This window comes from Anopheles moucheti, chromosome 3 (genome assembly GCF_943734755.1).
Source record: "Anopheles moucheti chromosome 3, idAnoMoucSN_F20_07, whole genome shotgun sequence".
NCBI lineage: Eukaryota > Metazoa > Arthropoda > Insecta > Diptera > Culicidae > Anopheles > Anopheles moucheti.
Window position 1 is genome coordinate 62839020 of NC_069141.1, and position 26349 is coordinate 62865368.

General features: G+C 41.3%; 1 protein-coding gene across 1 annotated transcript in view; it reads right to left on the reverse strand.

Moving 5' to 3' along the window:
• The window catches only part of LOC128303526 (uncharacterized), a 73073-nt gene that overhangs the window by 33600 nt on the left and 13124 nt on the right, over nucleotides 1-26349 (reverse strand). Inside the window, exons 3-5 of the mRNA XM_053040509.1 lie at nucleotides 8414-8559; nucleotides 8157-8323; nucleotides 7864-8058 (exon numbers count right to left, since the gene is read on the reverse strand). Coding sequence (XP_052896469.1) covers nucleotides 7864-8058; nucleotides 8157-8323; nucleotides 8414-8559 — 508 coding nt within the window. The remainder of the gene's footprint in view (nucleotides 1-7863; nucleotides 8059-8156; nucleotides 8324-8413; nucleotides 8560-26349) is intronic.

Consider the following 26349-nt stretch of genomic DNA (forward strand, 5'->3'; position numbering starts at 1 on the left):
TGTAAGAAAGAGAGAAACAAAAAACCATAGCCCAAACCCAAAAAAAAAAAAACAAAACGATCCCTGTGAAGTGTTTCCATTTCCGCTTTGCTTTCATCTCCTTATTGAGGTCATAAATTTGTGCCACGGATTTTCTTCGTTCCAGCGGTACCTAATCGGATGCGGAAGTGAGAAGTGATGGCTGTTAGTGTTGAAATTGTCCACATTACTTCCATATATTGTGGCTGGTTTCGCCCTGGTTGTGCACCGAGATTGCGTATCTCTTTGTCTTTGTGTTGTCTTTGTTAGCGTGTAGAGCGCAAGAATTCCTTAACAAAATGTTTCAAATGGAAGAAAACAGCGGCACTGATTGATGATAAATTTAAAAGCATTTTATCAATGCATACTGGCACTGCATTTTATAGCCAAATACCGATGTGCATTGCTTGCTTTTAATGAAATTAAAAATGTAAACATTGGCAACTGGATATAAATCCATCCTACTCCAGTCAACGCGAGCTGAAAGATTAAATTCAGCAACGTAAACATGAGTGGGTTTTTTTCCTTTTTATAAAATTTTTCTTCGCTCTTGAACAAAAAAAAAGAAACAAAGAATAATATTTAAAATGAACCATTTAAAATAATGAGAAGTCATTACGATATTCCAATTTACACAAGCATCATTCAGAAATTAGAACGAAACAGAAATCATATTCAAAGTCGTAGGAGGTTTCAGTGTGTGCTAGGATCATTTTGAAACGCGACCAACTCTCTCCCTCACACATACACACAAAAGGAAGATTCTTCCACGACGGGAGAGCAAGGGTACGGTTGACTGGCGACAGATGCACGGTTCAACGACAGTACGTTGCAGATTACGATAAAATCCATCGGATCCCAAGGAATGGTTCAAACAAACCAGCGGGTGCCTCAAATGAACGAGCATCATTTCCCGGGCACCCGTGGAGCTTCATCATCATTTTTATCAGCATCATTGCCGTATTGCGACTGATGAGAGATGCGATTATGAGGATCGAACTCTTTAAATCCATTTCGTTGAAATGCAAACCATACAACCATATGAAACAGACAGAGAAAAACAGTTAAAACGATCAAAATCACGCGCAGATGTTTGGTTCCTACCGATCAGGGGTCGGCAAACGTTTTGGTGTAAACAGCCAAACATCATGAAAAGAAACATGGAATAAGCCTCAAAGACATGCAGCGAAGAAGAGAACGTAAATGGGAAGCATTATCCTGGCAGAAAATTAGCTGCTTATGATTGGGAAGAACCATAACAGGTTTCAAATGGGGCTCTATAAAGTCTATGGATATATGTGGGAGTTTAAACAGCCGACGATTTTCAAAACAGATATTTGATTCCTGCTAATGTAAAATTTCACCTTTTTTCATGAAAATAAGAATCTTATGATTACTAAATTATCCATTTTTCATTGATTCATGTTGTTTTGTAACCAGCATTCTAATAAAAATCTTAATTATCGTTTTGGAACACTTTAATATTTCGGTTTTTGTTATAACATTATACAAATATATAACATTTATGGTATTATGTGTTTTATTTTAAACTTTTTTTCAATGAAAATCCAAAATAAAAATCAGGGTGATGCTGTAATTTTGAAACGCAGAGTAATGTGGCCCTAACCCGCAATAAAAGTACCAAAGAACCATACTGTGCCGACCACTGGCATAGCCTCAAAAACTACATATTGAAAATATCCTTCCAATCGCCTTCAGTTTCACCTTTCGTACGTTGGGTCAACAAAATCGATTCCGATATGGTCGTTTGCAGTTCATTTCCGCTCGAAAGGGAACATTTGCGCTCGAACCATCAAACATCAAGCTGAACATCGCTGCTCACCAGGAAGGCGAGAAGAACGGGCCCCGTACGGAAAGGACCACCGCCAAGGACATCAAGTGTCTTTTTTTCTATTTGCAGGTAACTAGACAGCAGGTGTAGTAACGCTGCTACCAAGAAGGAACCAGGAAGTGGCTGGGATCCGCAGAATCGTGGATGGATCAAGCCGATGAGGCCCTGAATAATTTAGTGCTTTGCTGGACGCTTGTCGCAATGACGTGAGGGCCTCGGTATTGGTGTGAGGAGCAGAATTTGGAGCTCGGAGTTTTGTTTTCTTCCTCTGCGCACCGGTGATGGTGATGGTCACCGCAATGAAATAAGCGATTGGAACATTGATTTTTGTATCCCACCTTCGTGTGTGCGTGTGAGGGTGATAAGACCAGCTGAGAGAATAAGTGCCGGCACACAGCGGAGCGCGATAGATGCGACAAAACGTTGGGTAACTTGAAGCAAAATTTATCGGAAGGTCGCGCTTTGTCGGTGAGCAATTTAAATAATTTTGCTCGAATTTGAATTCGATTATGCCGATCGTTAGCATTCATACGAAATGGTTTCTCCTTACGGTAAGCAGTCCGTGTATGCGATGTGGTGGCCAAAGCATAAAACGCTCACCGTCAGGTGATGCCGTACCGGTCAAACTCAATTGGCGATCGGTAAAAAAGGCCCAGGTTCAATGTTGTGATTTTCAGACGAATGGTCATCATCAATCACAGGTTCTAGCCAAGCTAAAACATTCCTAAGATCCGTTTCTCATTTATGCGAAAATTATTGCTTGCAACAACTTGGTACAGGAAGAAAGAGAGAGAGTCGAAAAAATCCAACGATAAGTTTAGTATTCGTAATTAAGGCATACAAAATGACATTTACAATTCCGATCGTTTGACTTCCATTTTGTTTGAAGAATATTAATGTTTAACTATCAGAAATTAAATCGTCATCTACAATACGCTTGCATCTTTTGTTATTTTAAAATTATTCTGTATCGTATCGAATTGCAGTAAATATTATCGTGAAAAGTTTATTGACTGAACATCATTTTCAAAATCGTAAAGAAACTGAATTTAAAATTAGGATGAAAATAAATGTTTTATCATTCATCAAGATATTAAAATTTACATAGCTGATAGGACTTTTTATTGGGAGCATAAAATATATACCACTGGAACAGTACGCTGCAAGCGATCAAACCATTTTTTCCAATCACTTTATCTACCTAATAATCACTATAATTGGATCAACTTTATCATCCATCTTTGACGTTTTCATAAGCGGTTAACAAAGACACAAAAAAAGGATCACGATTGTCTAACCACGAATCTGCCCGCCATACATCACACGCGTCTGTCGTACGAAAGATACTCTTCGTTGCGCATTACGACCAATCGAACCCGCACCATAACGACCAAAAGACAAATCACCTCAATTATGACCGATAAACAGAGTTTTCTTTGTGGGCTACAAAACTTTGAGCTCCTCTCGAATGGGGGTTTATCTGTGTTTCTCTGTGCACCGAGTGTGTGCGGGTGTGTGATTGTAAATATACGTGGTGGGTTATAATTCATACGAATTCTGGCGCAGGATAACAGTGCGAGGATACGAACAACCCAAAGTATCAAGTTCAATAAAATTGACATTTCATGGGGATAAAAGACGGAATCATTTATTTTCCTAGACTCGATAAGGCGCCTCCTGAACGCCCGAAGCCAAATATTCACACTGCATCGAGCTGCTGAGCAATGATAAAGCATTTAAGGATCGCTTAATCACGTGATAAATCGCTACAGGCCAAAGTCTTGTACGGGGACGAGAATCATGTTTTGAAGGTTAGGATTTATTTCTGTGTGTGTGTGTTTTTTGTGTATGCAGCTTTTATGTACCACCTCAAGTTTGTGGGTGTTTATGCTATCGGTTCCGTACAATCCGATCGGATTTTCTCGCCTTCGAGCGCACTAATGCGGCACGTTACTGGTACGCGCGCCAGCCATAGATCTACCCAGTGCGTTGAATATGAGAAATCGATTTATGTTTTAGACGACCCGTAAAGGTTCGAGCTATGCCTCCGGACTGAGTCAAAATGAATCTGCCGAAGCCGAACGGCAACCCACACCGGTTGTGCAGCGTTTTCTGAATGCAAACTTCGGCAAAGACGAGATAGAGTAAAAGGGTCTGCACATTGAACCGCAGGGCGACTGCTTATGCTAAGTTATGATACCACGCGAGAGAGCGGAGAAAAAAAAGCTGTTTTCTTTGCCTTTTCGACTCGCCGGTTAACCGCTTCATGCAGAACGAACCACGTCCATCGCACAAAGGAATCGCAAACTGATGCAAAATGTACGCGATCGGGATTTTCGGCAGCTTTTCACATACACTTTCGGGAGGGTTGCGGAAACGCAGGAGGGTTGCTTTCCGCGAAAAAACATTCGTCGAAACTTAGTGGCCGGACGGCAAGCAATCTTACGCCAGCACATCCGAACCAACTTCGATGGAAGTTTATTCATTTTTAGCCCAATCGAACTTTTGCCGAAGTGCATGATGCGCGATGGCAAGCGGTTTTTTCCCTCCGTTTCGTTCTTGCGTTGTTTTTATTAGTGGTAAAAGGGAGGAAGAATTTTTGGTCGGAAGTTTGAAGGCAAGAGTTTTGTGGCGTTACATCTTGTTGAGAAGAAAACCCTCACCACACACACAGTGTGTTGGCCGATAAGCAGATTATGGCCGTAAGAGCTTTAAGAGAGTTGCAGCTGATGGTACAATTTCGAGAATATTTCTACTTTAGACGATCTTTCACTCAACTGGCTAATTTTGTTTGATTTAGATGTGAAGAGTTGACTATGCTTTGTGCCCGATTGCAAAATCATTTGTTTTTACATACTATTTACAACGAAAAAAAATGAAGGAATTAAATACAATTTCAACCAACACACCACACTTTCATTAAAGCAGCTCACAGCGCACCGAATTTTACAACCCAATGGTACAGTAAGTTAATGGTAAAGTCAATGTCAAAGCAAATATTATTTAATTATGTAGAAAAGAAGTTTTAAGAAATATTACATACACTCGTGTGTTCTTTAAGTTTCCCAACACAACCAATGTACATCCAACGCCGCAGGGTCTATAAAGTAAAGCATAGGCACGGTTATTGCTTCCAAATTGCTGGCTCGTAAAGGAAAAGAAACAGTTCGGTTACAGTATTCACTGGTAAAACAGCTACCTACAAGCAAAGTGTGAAGTACGAAAAATGAAACTGAACGCAAAATAAAGTGATACATTAACAGGGACCAGGCGCCTCCATTGCTTCGTATAGATAAATAACTAGGCGCCTCCATTGATTTGTATGATTCAATTTTTTTCTGTATCTTCAGGGAAAAATGTTTTTTTTTCAATTTCAAACACCTTCAATAACTATTAATGATTGATGCATTTGCACTTTCCATATTAATGACCAGATTTTTATAATGGAGACGCTCAGACAGACCAACAGACGTGTGAGGGGAATTAATCATTAAATGTTATTGGAATTACTGTACTCATATCAGACACAGTATTTTCCATAAAAAACGCAATTGCAATAGTGAGAAAGTAAAAGGGAAGTGAGGAAAGTATAAAAACTGGTGTGGATATGCAAATCAGTAGAGAATATAGCAGTAACCTTCAACCTACGAACCAAGAAGATTCATGTGTACTCACGAAAGGTATAAAAAGAGAGATGTATTGAATACTGAAACAGCAAACTTAATCTCTGCTTCACAGAAACGAAACAAAACAAAACGCTTACGGTAAGGAAGCCCTTTGCATGGAGGCCAATGTGCAGAATAAGGTAACGTAATCTTCATCACCTCCGAGCGGGAGGAATCGAACGAAACGAAAATGTAAAATAGGGCAGCGTACGGGGTGAACCGTAAATGAAACAAAACACAACCATACGTTCGTGAGCGGGTAAAGAAAGAGAAGGTGTGTTCGGTGTGGACAGTTAGATTCGAATTTTGCCAGCGAGTGGATTAACAAAGGGTCAACTTAGCCGTGAGGCAAAGGTGGGTACAAAGCCAATCATAAAACAAAGACGGCAAACAGAGGCAAAGTAATGGCAAAGATTAGTGGTGGTGGTGGTGGTGGAGGTAGTAGTAGTAGTATTGGTAGCAAGAAAAGGAATCGCTTTACTTGAAAGTGCAACATGGTGAAACGTTCCAGTCCAGGTTCGGAATCCTGCGGTTTTGGGTTGTTTCGTTTCGAGTTGAAGTTGCAGCGATGGTTGAGGGTGATTGGAAGAAAGAAGAAAGAGAAAGGAAAGGGTAAATCTGATAGGAGGGTTTGAATACTTTGCATACGTTACAGCTTGCTTTGCTTGTATGTTTATCCTAGGAATCCTTTTTTTTATTGGTGATTGTTAGGAAAAAGGATTTATTTAATATCTCTATCATTCAAATTTGTAGTTTTCATCAGTTTTTGTCAAGATCTTGTTATTTTTTATACCCTTACATTCAAAGAAGATAAACCAGACAATATTATTTTATGACTTATAACATATTGTACAATTCAAAGTACTCCTTCTTCTTGGTGTCGAGATTACAATTAAAAGCTCCTAGAAGAACGCAATATTTTTTATCACATTTATGTTAACAATTTCGAAATGTTTGCAGATAATTTTGATCACATCAAAGCTGATGAGAGGTTCATAAACTTATACGAATGTGAAACAATAATAATGTCGTTGTTTTACACGTTGTTAATGTTCCAAAAATTTGCAATTGGACATTGCAAATCGAAATATTTGAATGAGAACGATGGTTGGTTAAAAATCATTAATAAAATGTTCGTAAATACCAACAACGTACTTTTGCAATTGAAAAAGCATAAAGCAAAACGGATGTGCGAATCGCACCTGTACGAACGTTGCTAAGTTGTATCCTCTCTTGTTATGCTGTTATACTTGTCTTAAAACAAAAATTGCAAGCACAGAAGAAAAAGAGCCACTTGCTAAACTTGAGGCAAAGTTCAAGAGAAAAACACGATAGCTTTAAAAGGATAGATGCGAACTAGAAGAGTAACCAGCAGTCGATTTTGAATATATATTTATATATGTTAAACATGAAAACAAACTTAAAAAATCAAACAAAGTGTAACAAACTGATTGCTTGTGGTGTGCTCTAGTAAACACTAGAATGGGAAGTAAAAAAAAACAACACACCAAGAGCACAAAACCAATAAACGCTCACTCTAAAGTTGCTCGGGAAGAGGCTGGAGAAGAGGATCGGCAGCATAAGAGACTCTAGAGACTGAGTGTTAAGATGTAGTTTTAAAAATCGCTAGTGCAATATAGAACCAACACACGGCAGAGAAAGAAGGCGGAGAGCAACAAGGGGACAGAGAAAGAGAGGCACATACTGTGCGAGTGAGATCCAGTTTTTGAGACAGAATAAGAGAGAGAGAGAGAGAAAGAGAGAAAAAGAGACAGAGATGGTGAAGAGTTTAGGTAGCAGGCAGAGAGACGAAGAGAGACGAAAGGTTCTTTCACACCGATGCAGTAGTGTACAGTAGAATATAGTATCTGACCGAAATGTGTTGCTGTGTGTAGAAGGCGAAGGGCACATTTGGTAGTGTTTGTTTAAAATCAGTATGTTTGAAGAGGGATGACTAAAGGGAACTAACAGTTGAACAGGGATCGAAAGAGATACTAATGGAAAGGATTCAATCAAAATAGACAGTCGAAGAGAGACATAGAGTGAGAGAGAGAGAGAGATAATGGTAAATAAAAGAGATAAACGATATCGGAAATGGTGTCAATCTCTCTACAGCGACAATAGGAACAGGTCATCGACCCCGGTAAAAAAAATATGGTAGAAAATAGTCGGAAGAAAACCAAAAAACAAACTCATCCACTGTCAACACTACACTCGATACTGGTGATAACATGGCCAACATCGGTTATCGGTGACGAGAAGTAGAATAGAGTTTTAACAAACACGCACACACACGGAAATAGAAACAAAAAAGCTGAACAGTCCTACCTGATGGGAATGTTGTCCGTTGCAGGTACCATTGGCACAGACACCAGTACCAGGAACTTTCAGCTGTTCCTGCTTGTAGTCCGGTTGATATGGAAGCAACATTCGTATCTTACCCCATCGATTAAAAAATAAAGCTATAGCACCAGCCCAGACTATTAACACTAACACTACAATACCGATTTCTACACCACGGATCTGTGGAAAGGATTAAAGAGAGCAAGCAACACATAAACGCACAGTGTCAGTTCGGGTCAGAAGGTGGAATCCAGACTGCAGCAAAACCGTTGCCTTACCGTTGGAAGTTCGCGGGACGTGGAGTTTACTGATATATTGCCGAACTCATCGTTGAAGATCCCGATGCCGCTGAGCGAGGGCGCTGTATCGGCGTGCGGGGAGTTCGGTGGACCACTGCTACCGACCAGCGAACCGGAGTCCTGCTGGTACGAATTCCTTGGAGGCTCTGCATCGAAAGTACCGGGAAAACGGAAAGCTTCAATGAAGATGAGCGATCTGGAGAACTTCCCTCCCTCCCACCCCACAATCAACTCACCCAGCGTTCTGAATACGATCGGCCGGCTGCGATATTTCTTCCCGTTCCAGACGGCGGCCACCGTCAGCTGGTACTGCGTATCCGGTGTCAGTCCTCCGAGCGTCACCGCGTCCCGGTTACCGGCCACCACTACGACAACCCTGTAACTTGAAATGCATCAATTATCTTGTTTTGTCAACCAGGCTACGGGTATACGATGTACGCAGACAAAACTGGCAACGGCCACTAGCGCCGGCAACCAGACAGGCTGCGGGATGCGTCCACAAGCACAAGCTTCATACCATACGGAAATACGATACGGAAAAAAAAGAAAGGAAATAAAAGACGAGAAGAGAAAAGAAATACACGATGTGTAATAAAGGAGCGTATGTTAAACAGCGATAAACTGCACAGCACAATTTCGAAATATAGAAATGTATGAATGTATTTTTAAAAAAACAAGCTAGCGCGCATGGGATGTAACACGATGCATGCATTTGTTCTCCCATTTTGTGATGTTGGATGATGACAGTTGCTTGAAGACTTTTCGGAGCACTTGTTTCCAGCTTGCTGGAACAGAGATGTATGATACACACTGCCACTGCGCTCTATAACTATTAAACGAAATGTGTTAATAAATGCAATAAACGAGAAATCGGGATGCGGTTCGATGCGTTTGAACAACCGAATGCAGATTGCTGGATAGACTGTTCTGTAAGTTTTACAATACTTAATAATACTTAAGCTACAATGCACATTAAGCAAGCACGACACAAAACCGGAATCGTTAATATCCAAACGTGTGCAATTAAATTGCTATTTAAAATCTCTAAAAGCACTCTAATATTTCAAGCAGAGCAATTTTGATGTAATTTTGCTGTAATTGATTGGGGTCTCTGACAGGACATGAAAAGGATTTGGTACCAATAAGACATGAGAAATTCGACAAAATAGTTAGCATCAATTCTAAGATTCAACGATAAGTTTGGAATACTTTTTTATGATATAAACTCTTGAAATAACCGTTAATCAACTGTTTTGAGCTTCTGAGATAAGGATATTAATTTAGAATTTTATTAGTCCAAAAGTGAATTCTCTATAAACATGTTGTTAAACAAACTTCAAAATTATTATTTGGTCCTTTAACAGCAAGTTCGTTGTTGACTGGTGAGTAAAAATTTAAATGGAACAGTCGAAACATTCTTTATTAAAAAAAACGTCTTATTCTTCTGCCTGCCATTTCTGGCTTTATCTGACATTATTTATAGCCAGCATAGCAGGATAGTCTATCCTGTGTACAGAGGTTTGGTCCGTATGCGATTTCGAACCGTTCCTGTTGAGTGAAGACTGGCACTCACTTTATCTACCAACACACCACTGGACCGAACAAATTAAAAAAAACGACGAGACATTAATGCTCAGTAGTAAAAACTATGACGAAAACTTTGATAATTAAACAAATTTAAATCGCGTATTTAAATAATACATAAAATTAAATAATACTTCTACGATATACACAGTCGTATGTCCTTCACCTTTATTTCTGCATCTACATACCACAAGCCAAAATAAGCTCCTGAATAATGCGATGTGATTGATAGCAAAACTGTCATAGATTACATTTTTCCCCCATCTGTCACACGTAAAGTACGCCTGTTATGGATTTTCCACTACACTGATCAAGTGTCGGACGGTGAACACTCCAAATGCAACAATGCACTTGGCGGAACTTGCTCTGATTGACATTTGACAATGGCATTTGTGGTGCATTGGTACCGCCTGATCCGTATTGCACCCTAATACAACTATCTCACCGGCAATAGCAACAATTGCCCTAACACGCTTTCGGTTAGGGTGGTATGTATGATATGGACGGGGATATGATCCGGACAGCAAAACGTATTCCGGTATTAGCATGTCAACTTTTCCACTCGTAATTGCACAACCAAACCGATCGATCAGTGGTTGAAGAGTGGATTTTATATTCAATTTCGAGCTGTCAAACAAAAACCAAATCCACATTTGTATGTGAAGGTAGGTTAGGTAGATGGGAAAGGAGCTTAATTTTGAATGCACTCAAACAGCTTAAGCAGAACTCTATTCATGAGCAATTTTTAATTGGTAGAAGATTATTTGTGCTGTATTATTTTGAGGCTGCTGTTAGTTTTTATAGCTCATGGATTAATAAAAGTTAAACATCTGCCGAGTACACCCGGGATAAGATCATTGATTTGAAGAAGAAAATGTCTTCCATCTATTGTGAATTAAACCTTATATTAAGTTACCTTTAGTTATAAGCAATACGGCCTCCCTCTTGAAAACAATAATACTTAAACAGCTAATGTTTGTAAAATAATAATCATGATCTAAATTTAAAACAAAAAACACATTTCCAGCTACATCTGCTTCTCGTGTACACCACAGCAAACGTCTACATAACCTGCATGATGCAGCATGGTAATTAAACTTCATTATTCTTATGCGGCAAATAACTGCACCGTATAAAACTTCACTCGAGCTTGATGCTTATCAACACACCAGATGTCATACAACAAGGTGAACCAGGTGAGCCCCTAGGAAGGGTGATTGTGTACTAGTGAGTGCAGGAAAATGCAATTCCTTGTGGCTGAATTCCATACGAAACTTTGACTTCGAGCCGATTATATCTAACATCGGCGGAATCCGACGAGTGCGATGAATATTAAATTACCGTTCCCTTTCCCACCGCTAGAGTACCTTGTGGAACAAGAGTTATAATTGAAAAGATACCTTCGGGTTGGAATGACACAAGATTTATGTGCGAATTATGCAAATTTCGAAGGATAATTTTCCACAAACGTCAGCAACACATGGGTACGAACACACTGGCACGAGCGAACCGACGCAGAAGGTGAACAAAATTGTCGAAAAACGTAAGCAATAGTGACGATAAATCTTAGCCGCTAGTAATTTTGCGACTAACGTGAGATAATCTGTTTCAGTCATTTTGGCCAAAATTATTTGCGGTAACAAAGTGCGGAAGGATTTCGCTTTGACGGTTGATAAATTGTTGAATGAATCAAATATTTTATTCACTCAATCATTCCGTGCTGGTTCTCGTATTGTTGATGCCCGGCACGTATTTCGCATTTGTAAGACAAACATAGTAAGAGTAGAGGTGTTTTTATATGGATAGAATAATTATAGAACATAAATCTGTACGTATCAAAATGCTTCTCAGTAATAGATGCATTTGTTTATAAGATTTTGAGCACAAGATGCTACAATTATCCACTACGGCACAAGGCACTCAAGCCGGCAAAGAACGACTCACACTTATTTAATTTATCCCCTAAATAGCAGGGTAAACATTAACAAGACCGCAAAAGACTCGACACATGAAATTAAAGCAGCAAAACGCTGCAACCAAAAAACAAACCATTATTTGTAGGAAAGCAAGGCTGCAAGTACACATGCATTACGGCTTTCCGCAGACAATGGTCGGATGGACAAAATAAAAAGCAGCCAACCATCCCGGGTGGCATCCACGCGACTAGTGACGGTAGGTCAAGAATTAATGAAACTGCACCGTGCATGAAGTTGGTAAAAACAAGTTAGAACAAAATTCCGTTACACTAGTGTGGGGATGGAACCTTCCAGGATGGAAAGGACACTGCTGATGGTAAACCCCGGCGGAGGATCACGAGCGGCAAAACGAGCTCGAATCACTTGGCCACGGGGCTTGGCATTTGAATAATTAAACCGACCCCGTGCGCTCGTGCTCCAAAAGCACCGTTTCGTGACTGTTTTGTGTACTGCCGTGTGCACTGCCTGAAACAGCCCGCCGGGTAAAAGGCAGCAACATTCACTCGCCCCCTTGCGTCGAAGGAAGGTATATTTTTCCTTCCACTCTGTTCTATCATTTCGTTGGTCTCGGGTGAAGGGCTGCGTATTTTTGTGTCTCATTTTAGCTAACGTCCATTACACTTTAAGATCTTCTGTCTCTCCGTCCGCTGAGGGTGTTTCGCATTCCGGTGATGTTGTGGATGAAATAAAACCTTTAAATCCGGTGAGCTTAAATATTGACCGGCCCGAGAAAAAAGGTGACCTTTTTCATCGAAAAATGCACGCAAACTTAATAAACTACTGCTTGAAACTGCGATGTGGCACGAATGATTTGTAACATTACGTAACACACTGCCGGTCCAGCGGGTTAACTAGCGTTTCTGTTCTAATGAGGTACCAAGCCAACTTCAAAATTCTAATATCACTTCCATTCGACGGCGGAGCATTAAAAGATCGAAAAAACACACCCAACATGTGATGAGAGACACTGTTAAGTATTGGCACCAATAATTTACCCCTTATTGCACACAGCACTGTACGATACCGGCTTCACGGTCACGATCCACCACGAGCTACACGAATCACTTCATCACCGGCGTTCGCAAAGTTGGGCGCGAATTTCCAGTCCGCGAAGTACGTTGGGCGATTGCAATTAAGTTGATTTAAAACAACACATCACACGGTTACAACTGCCCCAAGCAGGCCGTTTGTCAGTGGCAGCAACAGCAGCAGTAGCAGTGCGCGCCCGGAACGGTTAGCGACAGGACGAGAACTGATTTCCGTCCCCAAGAAGCGGTCCAGTGTTCGCGCGCGCTTACATAAATTCTAACGCTCGACCACACTCGCGTCACTGGCCCGGTAGCGTTGTGTATGTGCACGACCTTACCCAGCTCCAAATGAACAGGGGAACTTCCTCTAGCACCCCAGCACCCTTTCCCCACTCTTTCCTTCACCGCCTCACTTTACAATCCCAATACCCCGTCTCACTCACAGTGGCAGAACAGAAACACCAGAAGGAGCAGAAGCGCACTCGCAATCGGGCGTACTAAAGCAGACGGAAGTGAGTGAAGTGAGAGCGCATTTGTGTTGGAATTGCATCGGGATGGTTACGGATGTGGTTATGCTAAAAGGATGCGTGGGTGGATCGATGGAACGAGTCGTGGCAGAGGAACAAAAATAGATCCACGGACACGACGCACCCACCAGCACCGGGACCGGCTCCTGACCACTTGAGGCCCGCTCATCAGGTTCGTGTATTGTAGGGCAGTTGGTTTTCACATTTTCCCACCAGGAAACAATAGCCGAGGACGATTGTGTGACCGGATCGGCAGTGGGGCAGAAATCATGGCAGGAAAGAATATGAATCGTTGCGTCCCTTTCGATTTATTTTTAGTAAAGACCCGTTCCAAAGCGAATCCGACACCGATCTGCACACACATCCGTGCGTTCACTCGCCGATGAAAAGTAAGTCGTATGAGTCGAATGTCCCTTTGTATGTGTGCAGGGCAAGAAGGAGAGAAATTACATGGATCCGGTCGGCATTAGAAACTACCGACCGTTGTCCACCGCGGATTAAAAGTAACGTCCAATTTATCACGTACAGCGGTGAAACAGTGCCGGGTGGTAGATTACGATCTCCAATTTTTTGATTTCACCGCCTCTACCGATCGATTGATGTGCATTCGCATTAAAGGTACACGGTCGATACGTTATGAGTTGTATTTGTGGGTTTTTATAAGCGACAGCAAATGATGATATGTTTTTATGCTTATGGTAGCAGATGTAATGAGGTTATTGAAGCATATTATAATGTCTCCACTGCAGGAAAGGATATCAAACTTTCATTATTTATAGGATAGGCTATCCGCGATTCGGAGGTGGAAACTTCAGGGACCATCTTCTAAAAGTCAATCCAGATCCTGGCCCACGCTGATGACATAGACATCATTGGTTTGCGGCTCTCACACGCAGCAGATGCTTATCAAACGACTGAGCAGGCGGTGAAAAACCTCACTCTGGAGATTAACGAGGCAAAAATCAAGTTCATGGCGGCACCACTAACAGCCTTGCTAATAGGTGATCGGAGCTTTAAAGTCATCCAAATTATCACCGATCTTGAGTCCTGGCTTCCTACCAGTCTTGACAATGGCTTCCTACCATTCGGTCTTTTTAAAATCTGAGGAAACCTCTTTTTCGAATTCAAATCGCTAGGTCCCTGTGGGCAGGTCACGTCTTTAGAATGACACTGGACGACCGAGTAGGTCGTGTACATGGACATAGGAGGCATGGATGGTCCAACTCGAGATGGAGTGATGGCGTTTAAGAATGCTTTTATTTAGAAGTTGTACGTCACTATAAGACCATTTTATCAGCAGTTAGCGTTAATATATGGAACAAAAAATCATTATTGAAATAGGATAATGCTTCCCATCGCCAGCACATCTAAACTTAGTACTCTATCCGAACAGGTAATGTTTCATATTTTGACATGTGTGCATTAAACATGACTACGCCATGATTGCTATCTGAAACTCTAGATCAATATCAGGCTCATACCCTGCTCAAGTCACCGCAGAATATTTAAAACCCATTATTGATGGCAGATACCGATCGATTTAACATACATTTACATAAGCCGTGTGTGGCACATTAACGTCAAAGCAAATGGTTTGCAATTTGTCATGTACTCGGGCATATGGAAAGTGATATTTTGGTCGGAAAATATGGTATTCTGGCAAACCAATCCAGCATTGAAAGGTATGCGATATGCGTGGAGGGGCAAGAAATCCGATCGCTAAGCAATCAATAGCAAACGGCTTCCGAGCCCTGATTGCACCGGCATTTGGAGCATTTGCTATGCAGCACGTATCATAGCATAGACGTGTAAGCTGATCTGTTGCGTTTATAATTACACCCTCCACTGTGCCTGTGTTGGGGTGAAAACAGGCCGGGGATGCTATCCGAATGCTTCGCTCGATATAACACGAGCCGAGGTGACGGTTTTTCAGGCGGTGGTCCAATTTCCGGGCTGATTTGACGCTGCATCTACCGTGTTGCGTTGCGTAGACGAGCGACAAAGCGACAAACTAATCGTTATTGCGTAGAAGAAATCCTGCTGGGAAACGAAAATGTTTGTACGCAAGAAGCGCATCAACTTAACATACGCAACCACCGTTTTTTTTGTTATTTCGGCCACGTGTCCACCACGCGGTGCTTAGCAATGCTGATAAGCTTCTTTGTCTTTGTCCTGTCACTTTACTGTCATTATTGCGTTTGCATGTCACTTCCGTTGTGGCGGTCGGTTCTTTTTGGCGAAGGCTGGACCGGACTCGTTTTCACGGTTTTCGCGGCGGTTCGAGGGGTGGTTCTGCTACGGTTGAACAGCCCGCTGGGAAATACACGGCAAATGGTGGTAGCCGTTTCTTTTCCCCCTCGCCGAGACTAGACCAACCCACCGTTGGATATGACACGACCATTTCCCACCAGTTTGCGATGATGGGGATGGCCTGTTGTGGTTTGTGTAGACATTTTTTTGTTTTGTTTTGTTTCGTCGTTGCTCTTTCGCAGTGGCATTAATAGGCCCAAACAACAGCAGGGGGAAAAACCAACATAGAACAACAGCTCCTGTGGAGCAGAAGAAGACTGCCACGGCATGATGGCAACAGTTTTTATGTAAGCATATTAAGTTTCCTCTCCAAACGATGTCGCTTCTTGGTTTTGTGTGGGGTTTGGGTATATGTTTTTACTGCGCCTTCTTTTGTTCCACTCGCGGGTCTCGGTCGGTCTCGTCAGTCGATTTGTCGATTTTTTTTGCCCAGCGCTGAATCGATCCATATGGTTGGAAAATGTGGGCCAAGGGAAAATCCCACATTAAACGGAGCATACCGCATACCCGGAAGACCGATGAAAGTGAGGAGACAAAATTGAGCACACCGTGCACCGACAATCGGGGGTGAGTGGTCGAATTAGAGGAGAAGAAACGATGTGCGAGGTATACGCCGCTGGAGTATAAGGGTACTGCAGCCATTCGGGTTACTTGGCCAAGGGGTGAAGAAACTTGGACTTGGCTAAGTGAGAAAGAATGCCTGATCTTGTTAGCACCGTTGCTAGCTAGTTATCTGTCTGTGCTGTCATCGTTGTCTGGTTTGCTGGGAAGACACCTTTTTTCGTCAAAAATCTGATTTTGTTTGTTGTGATTTTAAATTTAAATTGGAATTTCTCCAGGTTTTTAATTATTTTTTTATTCAATTAAACCTTAATCCTTATTAAAATGACAACTTACAAAAACCCTTTCATAAATACGATAAACTATTAGATGACCGATCAAGTCTCTATTCCAAGCAATAGCTTTAACGCTCTATTTAAGGCATAGCTGGGCATAATCCAAATTTCAGCTCATAAATTATTTCTCACACCAAAATTAGGGGCCGGGTGCTTCATCTAACTGCGTTACACACTTCGATAGGTTCCGCTTTTTAGATGCGTTTCCGTTGCGACAAAATTTAATCCAATCAAAACTTTCACCTCACCAGGCAACTCGTGAACGTGCCCCTCGTAGAATGTTAAAGTTAAAGCAAGCACACTTTTAGTCAGCCAACGCGATTGCTTTCCCCTTTTGTTTTGTTACTGTTGGTGTGTATTACGTATCTCGCACGAAGGGTTACACTTTGCTGTCGGTGTCAATTTTCAAGCTAATTGGATTCCGAAAAAGTGTTCCACTCGATCGGATTTGGGTGTGAATTTTTGTCGGTCGTCTATCGATCTGCTATCTCCACCCGGTCCAACGCACACCGTGCTGGAAGTTTCCGTACTGAGTTAAATTCAAATACTTTCAAATAAAGGGTCCCACCATAAGGGGAGGGTTCAAGCCGGGCTGTAAAGTACTCTATAGGCTCCGGTTTGTTCGTTTTTTTTGTATTCTTTTCCTCGTAATATGTTCCCCGGGCATCATTATGCAGTGACATGTTGGCTTCGAATAGATTGAGATGATTTTCCAAGAAGTCAACCCGACTCCGCCCCGGCGAGACATTGAAATTACGAAACGAAAATTGCTACCATTTGCCATCTTATCTAACAGCGCCTTCTGCAGTTGTCAAACCAACACCAGTAGCTTTCGCTTAAAGCATTCTATTTCGTCAGGAGATCTATTTGAAGACCTTCGAAATTTGTTATGAACATATTATTTTCCCCCTCGCTATAGCTGCCGTAGCGTTTTTAACAATCGAGATCTTTTATGTATTTTTCACAGATTTTCTTCCATCTTGCGTCAGGTGCTTGGGGGATGGAACAACACAAGATGATGGCCATTGTGTCACGATCATGTCCATCATTTTTTGGATAGAATAGATTAGCGTCGATGGTGGTACGGACAGGAAAAAGGGACCCACCCGTACGAACGGTCTCGGTAGGAGGGTATACACGCTACATCGGCATCATTACATGCCCACCAGACTAAAGTGAGAAGCTTCGCAATGAAGCAAAGCAAGCGAAGAAACAGTATACACACACCAAGGCTGTCTAATGTTACCCAAGCTCGATTTGAAGGATGATGTAGGATTTCCCATTTATTGCCTGCAGCTCGGATATAGCAATAAATTTGTAATGCTTATATTATCGATGCTTATGAAAGTTGACAGCGGGGATTAAAGCCTCAGGATGATAACGCATCGCATTGATGTTCATCGATAAGCCCACAACCAGCCGTCGTTACGAGGCCGCCTTTTTTTTTTGGTCGAAGCGACGAATGATTGGCACTTTATTAAAATGATATTCAAATTTACATCGGCGTGTATAATGATGCAAGCAAGACTTTGAAAGCAGTGTAACAATTTACACAAAAATCCAATGCCTCCCAGCGGAAAGCATTCGTTCGACTGACATGACACTTATTGTAGCAACAATGTGACCTTGGAACCTTTATGTCATTCCTTCAGTGACCACCTCCATGGCTCGTCAAATGGTATTACGATTTAGCATACCGCAACAGTACGTATCATTATGTAATTTTGACCTTTTTACCACCGTGCCCTGTTACCGTGACTTTGCCACCGAGTAAAACGGGTATGCGCGGGTATTCATGTACACTTACAGACGGGCATAACTCACTGCTATGTTCGTCGTCTCCGACCGGTCGGATCGTTGATCAATAAATAAAGGCACGCGCTCGATACACTTTCGTCTTTCGGGTTTTGTTTTCGCCTTCACGACGTAATTGAGATTAATGGTAGCGGGGGCCGTTACTCTGGCGAGATAGGAATATGCGCGACAAATTAACTTAAATTATCCTTTTGGGCCAGTTTCAACATTAGCGTACCAAAGAAAAAAAAAAAGAAAAAAGTCTGATCGTTAACACATTTGGTCGTTTTTGCGAGAATAAGCTAAATGTCTTATCTTGCTAGCATATCGCTTGAATGTTTGTCTTCCATCCAGCGATCGTCTACCGGTAGTGACCTCGAAAAGCGTTCGGGACGTGTTTCAAAATGCCCCACGGTAAAAGACCAGGCTCGGTAAAACCTGGCACACTGTAAGCAAATGCGTGCCTTTCGGTAGGATGAATTGTTTGCGAAAAGTGTCGTTTTCGTGTGGGATTCAGTGTTAGTAAAGGACCACCCGAAAACGGTACCACTTAATCAAACCCTGGGTGGAAAGTGAGATCGTTTGGCAGTGGAACATTTTGCCTACCATAAAACAAATCCTTCCCGCCAGTACATTACGCCCACCTTCGAGTGGCTGGAGGATGTAAGGAGATCCATCAGCAGGCCTGCTTATGCACGGCCCCCTCAGAAGCCCAGAACGACAAACCGTGCCACGGGCCATTTCGAATGAGCTAGTAGCTTCATTAGCATAACGAAGACGTAGATTTGTGCGTTAGCCGTGCCTCCGTAACGAATGTAGCCGGTGTAGCCGTGAGGAGAGTACATACATTGACGCTGCGCAGGAAGAGATAGATCGAAGATGGTGTGGTCATTCGACGAGACAGAGAAAGTTTAGCGTTTGATGAAGACGACAACACGAGCAACGGTATGCAGTGCCATGCACAATGAGCAAACGGATCGGTGTTGTTAAAGTTGAAGAAGTTAATTGGTAATAATACTCTGCTTTAAAAGGTTTCTTGTGTGGTGACTTTCTGGCCGGTATGTTGAGATGTAAAAAAAAAATGATTACGGTTGCTCTTAAAGAGCAATAAAAAGTTAGAGACAACACAAAAAAGTATAAAATAACTTGAAAATAATTAAAAATTAGTGACAAGCTTCATCAAACTTTTTAAATAAATAAAATTTACAACATGTACCAAATAGACCTTGGGTTCTAAACTTTCATTATTAACGGGCAAAAACCGTATCCACGGCAACTGAAATAATTATGTCATCTGGCCACGAAAAAAAACGGCCATCAATTGATGTATCCCGAACTCAGCGCTGTGTGTGCTTTTCTGCTGAATTTATTTACAGTGCTTCCGTGCATTTTCCACACACCTACCTTTAACCCACAAAGCCCACAACCGACAAAATCAACGCAAACATTCTCCATGGTCTCCCGCTTCGCGAACCACATCACCAGCAACAAAGCACGGCGGGACCAAGCGATGAAATCATCCGTACGGCGAAACGCACAGCACACAAATAACCGTAATTTAATTTCACCCTCGCCGGATCGCACCGAAGCAATCCTTTGCTCTTGTGCGCTACCAAAAACGGAGCGCAGCTTGCCAACAATTCAGAACACTCGAATGTCGCTGATTACCTGAACTAAGGCCTGTTTCAGGCTCGTGTGCTGAAGGTGTGGTGAAGCACACAATTCGTGGAATTTTCATTAGCATGTTGCTCGAAATTCCACGAATTCCTTGCGCTCGGGATGCTCAATTTCTTCACGGTGGTAGCCATCTTGGAATAGGCGTGCTCGAGAAGAATCTAATCAAATGCATGGCCGTGCCTTGTGTTGACAATGGTGCGTATAATAGTTGCAGTTGGATATCGCAAACGTTTTGCAAGAATTCGAGGAAGTTTTAGAAGAACGCATAGCTTGTTGAGACCAGTCCGATATTTGATATCTGGTGCTATTTGTAGGCTAAGAATATTCTACGAAGCACCATGCCCGCCAGCGTGAAGCGTTAAGTGAGCATCCATTGGAAGCGTGTTGAGCTCAAATTGTTCCTGGTAATTTTGTGTGCAATTACGCGAGATAATAAATTGTATTTTATGGTTTTACTTGATGGATTAAATTTCTACATGTAAGCCGCAATATTTTCCATTGGTTTGCAAGCTTCAATCAAGGCATAATTAATGAATTCCATGCTTTTGTTACCGGTTATGCAAATAATACATAATAAGCATGTAAATTTCTGGATAACCGATCGTCTACATGAAGCGCTTTTAGGTGCTTTTGTGCGTTCGCGCTTTTATTTTGTCAGCCTGTTGCACAATGGGAAAGGATCATGATAATTAAAAGATACAATTTATTTCGATGCACAATAAACATCACATCGGTAATAGCCTTGAAAGCAGGGTAGGAGAAACTGATATTAAGTCAATAAAATAGGCAACATTTAATCTTTATGTTTAATTGACATTTACATCCGTTTGAGTTATAATATAATATTACAATAAATCTTTCTGATCATAACTGATGCACTTTGCAGTTGAAGGAGAAAATCGCCTAACAGCGCTTAATGTAAACGATCGGTAACATTCACCCGTTTTTCCCAAAATTCACGCTCAAAAATCTCAAACGCAAATTGCTTTACCTGACTCAATTCTTGAAATTTCCTCGCACTTTGAAAGCAAATTATTGTTGGCAAACATTTATTCATACCGTTCCCGTTTTTTTTTTACCACATCCAAAACATGCCTTCCATTTACCCAATCGATTGCATCGAACACATGGTACATGTTCCATCGATCGGAATGTCCCTTTTGCTTGTCGATTTTTAGCAGCAGAAAAAAATAGAAATGCTTGCACTTTTTCGCACCAACTGCATATCGCTGATGCACCGGTGTGCATTGGAGACTTGTGTTCACACACTCTGGTCCCAACGGTAGAACAAAATTCAATTACCACCATTGCCAATGTCCCCGCAGTGGGCAATTGCATCGCGTTGTTTGTGTGGAGAGGAGATTTCGAAGAAAAATAACATTGAAATAACAACAACAACGAAAAAAAAACACCCACATCCCAACAGCACGTACATATTTCGAGCCATGGGACGTTGAAGACATCACACGGGAACGTGCCATTTCGGGAAAAATGCAGTCCGATAACATGGCAACACATATTCCAGTGGTTGGATCAGTCCCGCTTGCTAGCCTGAAACCATTGGATAGCGAAAGGCACTCTTTTTTGCTATCAATTTATGATTATTAGATTTGCAACCGTGCGAATATGCAGCGTTCCTGTGACCACAAGCTGCCGGAACGTTTTGTTAGGATGGGACTGATTGAATCAGGTTCGTGTTCGTGTGTAAGAGGTTTTTTTTATTTCAATTGAGCTGAGCTTTTACCTTTTCTACAATAATTTTGGAGTTGCTGAGTGATTTCTTCAACTTAAAATACTTAAAACAACCGACACTACTACGATACTATGATAAATAAGGCAATTTGATTGTTCATTAACAACAATAACTATTTTTAAATAACACCAGGCAATATACGTTTACGAACCACCAACAACGGGCGCTCCTACTGCTATGTTTGGTAGGTTCACATCCATTTCAATAATTCAAACCTCTGACAAACGTTTGTTCAATATTTGCACTTTGCATGTCTTTGCCATGTAAACGCAGTCACATATGTTACACACCGTTAAGCACTAACGGTGTGTTTGTGCATGCAAGCATACTGTGGCGCCATTTGCGTACAGTTCATTGCTCTTCTCCTCGCAAGTTAAACCCCACTCGCTCTTGCTACACCGCCCTTGTCGTAAGCGATGAACTAGATCGTAAACTTTCGGTCCCTGCTGGGTCACACAGGTCGCACACTACCGCACAACGCAAGGGAAATGTGAAAACTTAATCAGGATGTTAATTGATTTTTAATGACACTATTTGCCGGGACCTGTGGCCACTACCATTCACCGCCCAATCGAGCGTGTTGTTACCAGCTGTTCACAAATCAACCTGTTTTACAAAGTACAATTAGGGTCATGTTCTGGTCAAGTTCTGCCTTTTCCCACCATGGGAATCTATGGGAAGGCGGCTTTTCGTAATGCATTGTTCGATGTCTATTTGCATAATGGTTTTGTAAACTATTAATGCGTCACCACATGAACTGTGTTCGGTTCGAGCAAATGTATGGCGCGTGGAATGAGGTTGAATTACATGAGTTTGAAATGATATAAATCAACGGATCGGGTCATAACAAATAAGATCATTGAATCATTAGTTTCTCAAATATAAATAAACAAATTCAAATGGGTCAGCATCTCAAATACCTTGAGCTAAATTTATCCTGTTTTTGTAAGCAGTATTAAACAATCAAAAGTCTTTTATTACTGTTGAAAGATGATTTTGAAATACTATAATTTTCATAACAGCCCGGCCTTTTTACCACTCCAAATATTGCTGTCAGCGAAAAAATAATCACATTTGCATAAAAATTCGACGAAATAATCTACAAATTGTTTGTTAATCGTCGTTTAAACTTCAAAAGTTCAAATTTTGAAGCTAACGAATGAAATCATGATTAAAAAGAAACTACTTATCTAATATTCTTAAGTATCTCCAAACATACGTTCTGCACTCGTAAGGGAGTACACACAACATATTCACTACCATCATGGGAGCTTTTCTCGTTATCCCTGTTTCATGATGAAACGCTCGTAAATGTTGGTTGAAAAATGCTTGAACGAATCTTTATTTGAAACCTGTTTACGAGCCATTTTACGCTTCTGCACGAACGAACCGGCACCATACGAACGATTTGTTCCACGATGTAAAATTCATACAAACACCAAATTGATTCCGCGCTTGGCTCCCTTTTTAAACCATGGTGGTTCAATGATACACTTCAAGCAGTTAACTCATCGGCAGTGAGAAAAATATGTAAATGTCGATGGTGGGTGGTTCAGCATTTTTATGTATCCCATGCTACGCATCTACTCGAGATGAAAATTACAGAAAAGAGGAGCGAAATTTCCTCTCCAAGCCATACACGTTGGGGAAAGTGCATACGAAAACCAAAAGTCCGTATCAAACGGATTATCTCTCTGAAGTGCTTACGCTCGATGGTCAACTTGAATGTAACAGTAAAAAAAGAGGGAATATCAAAAGAAGAGCAAGGCAACAAAGTTAAAAGATTGCTGTTCTTTGAATCTGTTTTAAAAAGCACACACACACACACACAAAAAGCTCCTAGCGTAAAACGCGAATAAGATAATGCACCAACAGTAATGGAGGAAAAATATTAACCCTGCCTCAAATAGGTCACCCGAGTGTAGAGGAGTGCAAAAAAGCGTGGAAATGAGATTTTATAATTAAGGACACTTTTCACCCCACGGTTACTAACCTCTGACACTGAAGTCGGCCGCACTTTTGGGGCAAACGGTAAGCCGAAGGGAAAGTGCCCGCTGGGAGGGGGAGGATTAAAAGCGCTAAGCTCTCGCACTCTGCAGTTGATTTGAATAAAAAAGTCTTTATCACTAGTGATGGTCGTCTTTTATCGTTACAGTGGCTTTTTGTAAGATATTTAAACGATGCATTTCTTTGTGCCCGAAGGCGGTCTGTGAACTGTATGCGCTGAGCAATAACAATAAGCATTTATGAGTATAAAAATGACTAAATTAGCTTTCGTTGATGGTTGCTCGTCCATTATTTCCCAAATGAATCGAGAAAAATTAAGATTATTTCCTTTTATTTCTCAAATGTTCTCTTCTCAAACTGAAGCATTTTTCTCGCAATGGTTGTTTAAGTCACTATAAAATAAATTGCAGGTTAACCGAAATTCAAGCCTGAAACCTTTCTTCATTTTGAACTCACTAAATATTTACTTTTATCTAGACGCGGTTTTTTTTTTTAAGAATTAAGTCTTGCGATATAAATAGATTCATTGCCTTTCAGCAAACATTGATTATTGGAATGTGGTTCTTTTCCCCGCTTCACATTTAATCTGTCTCGCAAGTTCAGCATTTACGGATTCCAAAACCCACCACACGGTGATAAACGTGGAAATATACATATTTCATATCCACACAGCATAACTTTATCCACAGCTTTTATCCCTGCCCTACAACAACACCGCATATTCCACATTCCTCCCACACATGCAAAGGATCTGTTATGACGGCACATTGAAAACCGCGAACAAACCGCTGCCGGTTGTAAACAACATGCGGCGGACGATGAATCCTTTTGATGAGTTGTGCTACAATGTTGAGATGTCATTCGCACACCTAGCAACGGGAATGTTTGCACCCGGTTCGGTTAAAACCGGTACTAATCCATGTGCTGCGGCTGTCCAACAATGTATCGATGTGTTTGCAGCCGTTCGATGTTTGATGAAGGAAAGTCAATTCCAATGTTTATCATACGTGGAAGCGGCTTGGGGTGCTTATGTGCTTTGCTGCCTGGTAGTGTTAATTATTATTTCGAAGTGATAACATTCAACGCGATTGTATGAAAGGCTTACGAAATGTGTGAATATATATGCGCGTTGCTGTAACTAATGATGAGGAGAAATAAAGTCAGCTCATCTTCCATATGGTATCTGGTAAATAAAATTGAATTTCTATTTATATCCAAACCTCACGTTTTCATATTTGTCTAAGAATCATAAATCGGTATCTGGAATTTCTCTTTCACTGGCAAGAAATTTTTGTCAGATGATCTTTCTACACAATTTACAAATATTTGAATAATGTAATTTTTTTTTTCGCGAAGTAGATTTTAATTTGACTTACATGAAAGTTACTGACAAATAAGGAAAAAACCTTTATTTACTTAAAACAGCTGGCATTTCGCTGTGAAGTGAAACTTCAAGTGAAAACGCTCTTAATTCATTGCCTTAGGAAATTTTTCTTTGAAAAAATCACAATTATTACTCTTGTGTCACTATGTGTAATTTCATACATCATATTTAAATTATGGAATAAGTATAAATTTAATTCCAAAAAAATTTAGCTAAAAACATTCGCTTCAAATTATGTCAACTAGTCTGGCCGATTCGATGGACTTCTTTTATTTATTCACTCAATTGCATCGTACAGATTTTAATTGTTCATTCTCGGTAAAGTCATAGTACAACAAGATAAAGAGCAAATATGAACCTTCTCCCTTGCATTCCATCTTTGATAAGGCCCATCACAATCATAGACGATTGGAACAAAACCTCCTCAGGTCATGGGTATCATAAATCGATTACAGTCGTCGTCTCCATTACTTGCGCTTATCGTTCTACGATCGTATCGCTGTCCATTGCCGCAGTACGGCCGAAGTGTATTGCGTTCGCGGACCGAATCACCCGGAACGGTTATCGGTTAAGCTCATCGAGTCAATGGCAGATCCCTTCCGGACATCCGGCAAAATGAAGTGACAAGTAGTATCAAAGGAGAAAGCAACCTTCGCTGGACGGCGTATAAAACCGCTCCAGTTTCCAACGAAACGCCATCATTCCCTTAGGAACGGACGGTACGAAAGCAACACACCGTGATTTCATCTCGCGTGGAAAGAGTGGACAACTTCACTCATTGTGCAACAACTGAACCGGTAACGCAAAACAACACATTTCGTTTGAAAGCGCTTCAAAATGAATCTATCCAAGTTGTTTATCGTCATCCTGCTGGGCATGCTGCTACTGTTCGGTGGACAAACCGAGGCGGGACATTTGAAGAAGTTTGGCAAAAAACTGGTAAGCTGCACGAGCGACCGAAAGGCTGGCTGGCGGTTCCCTGGCCAATGAATCGGTCATTTTCTATTTGTTTTCCCTACAACACGATAGTAAGCTCGTTTTGTTTCATTCCGCGCAGGAAAAGATCGGCAAAAATGTGTTTCACGCGGTGGAAAAGGTAGTGCCTGTGCTGCATGGTGTTCAGGATTTGCGTGGCGAGAAGAAAGACTAGAAAGGGCTAGATGAAGCCTGCAGCATGGCAACTATGCCATATTCAGCATGTTCTATAAAGGATGTTTGCTGTTTTTGAATTTGCAA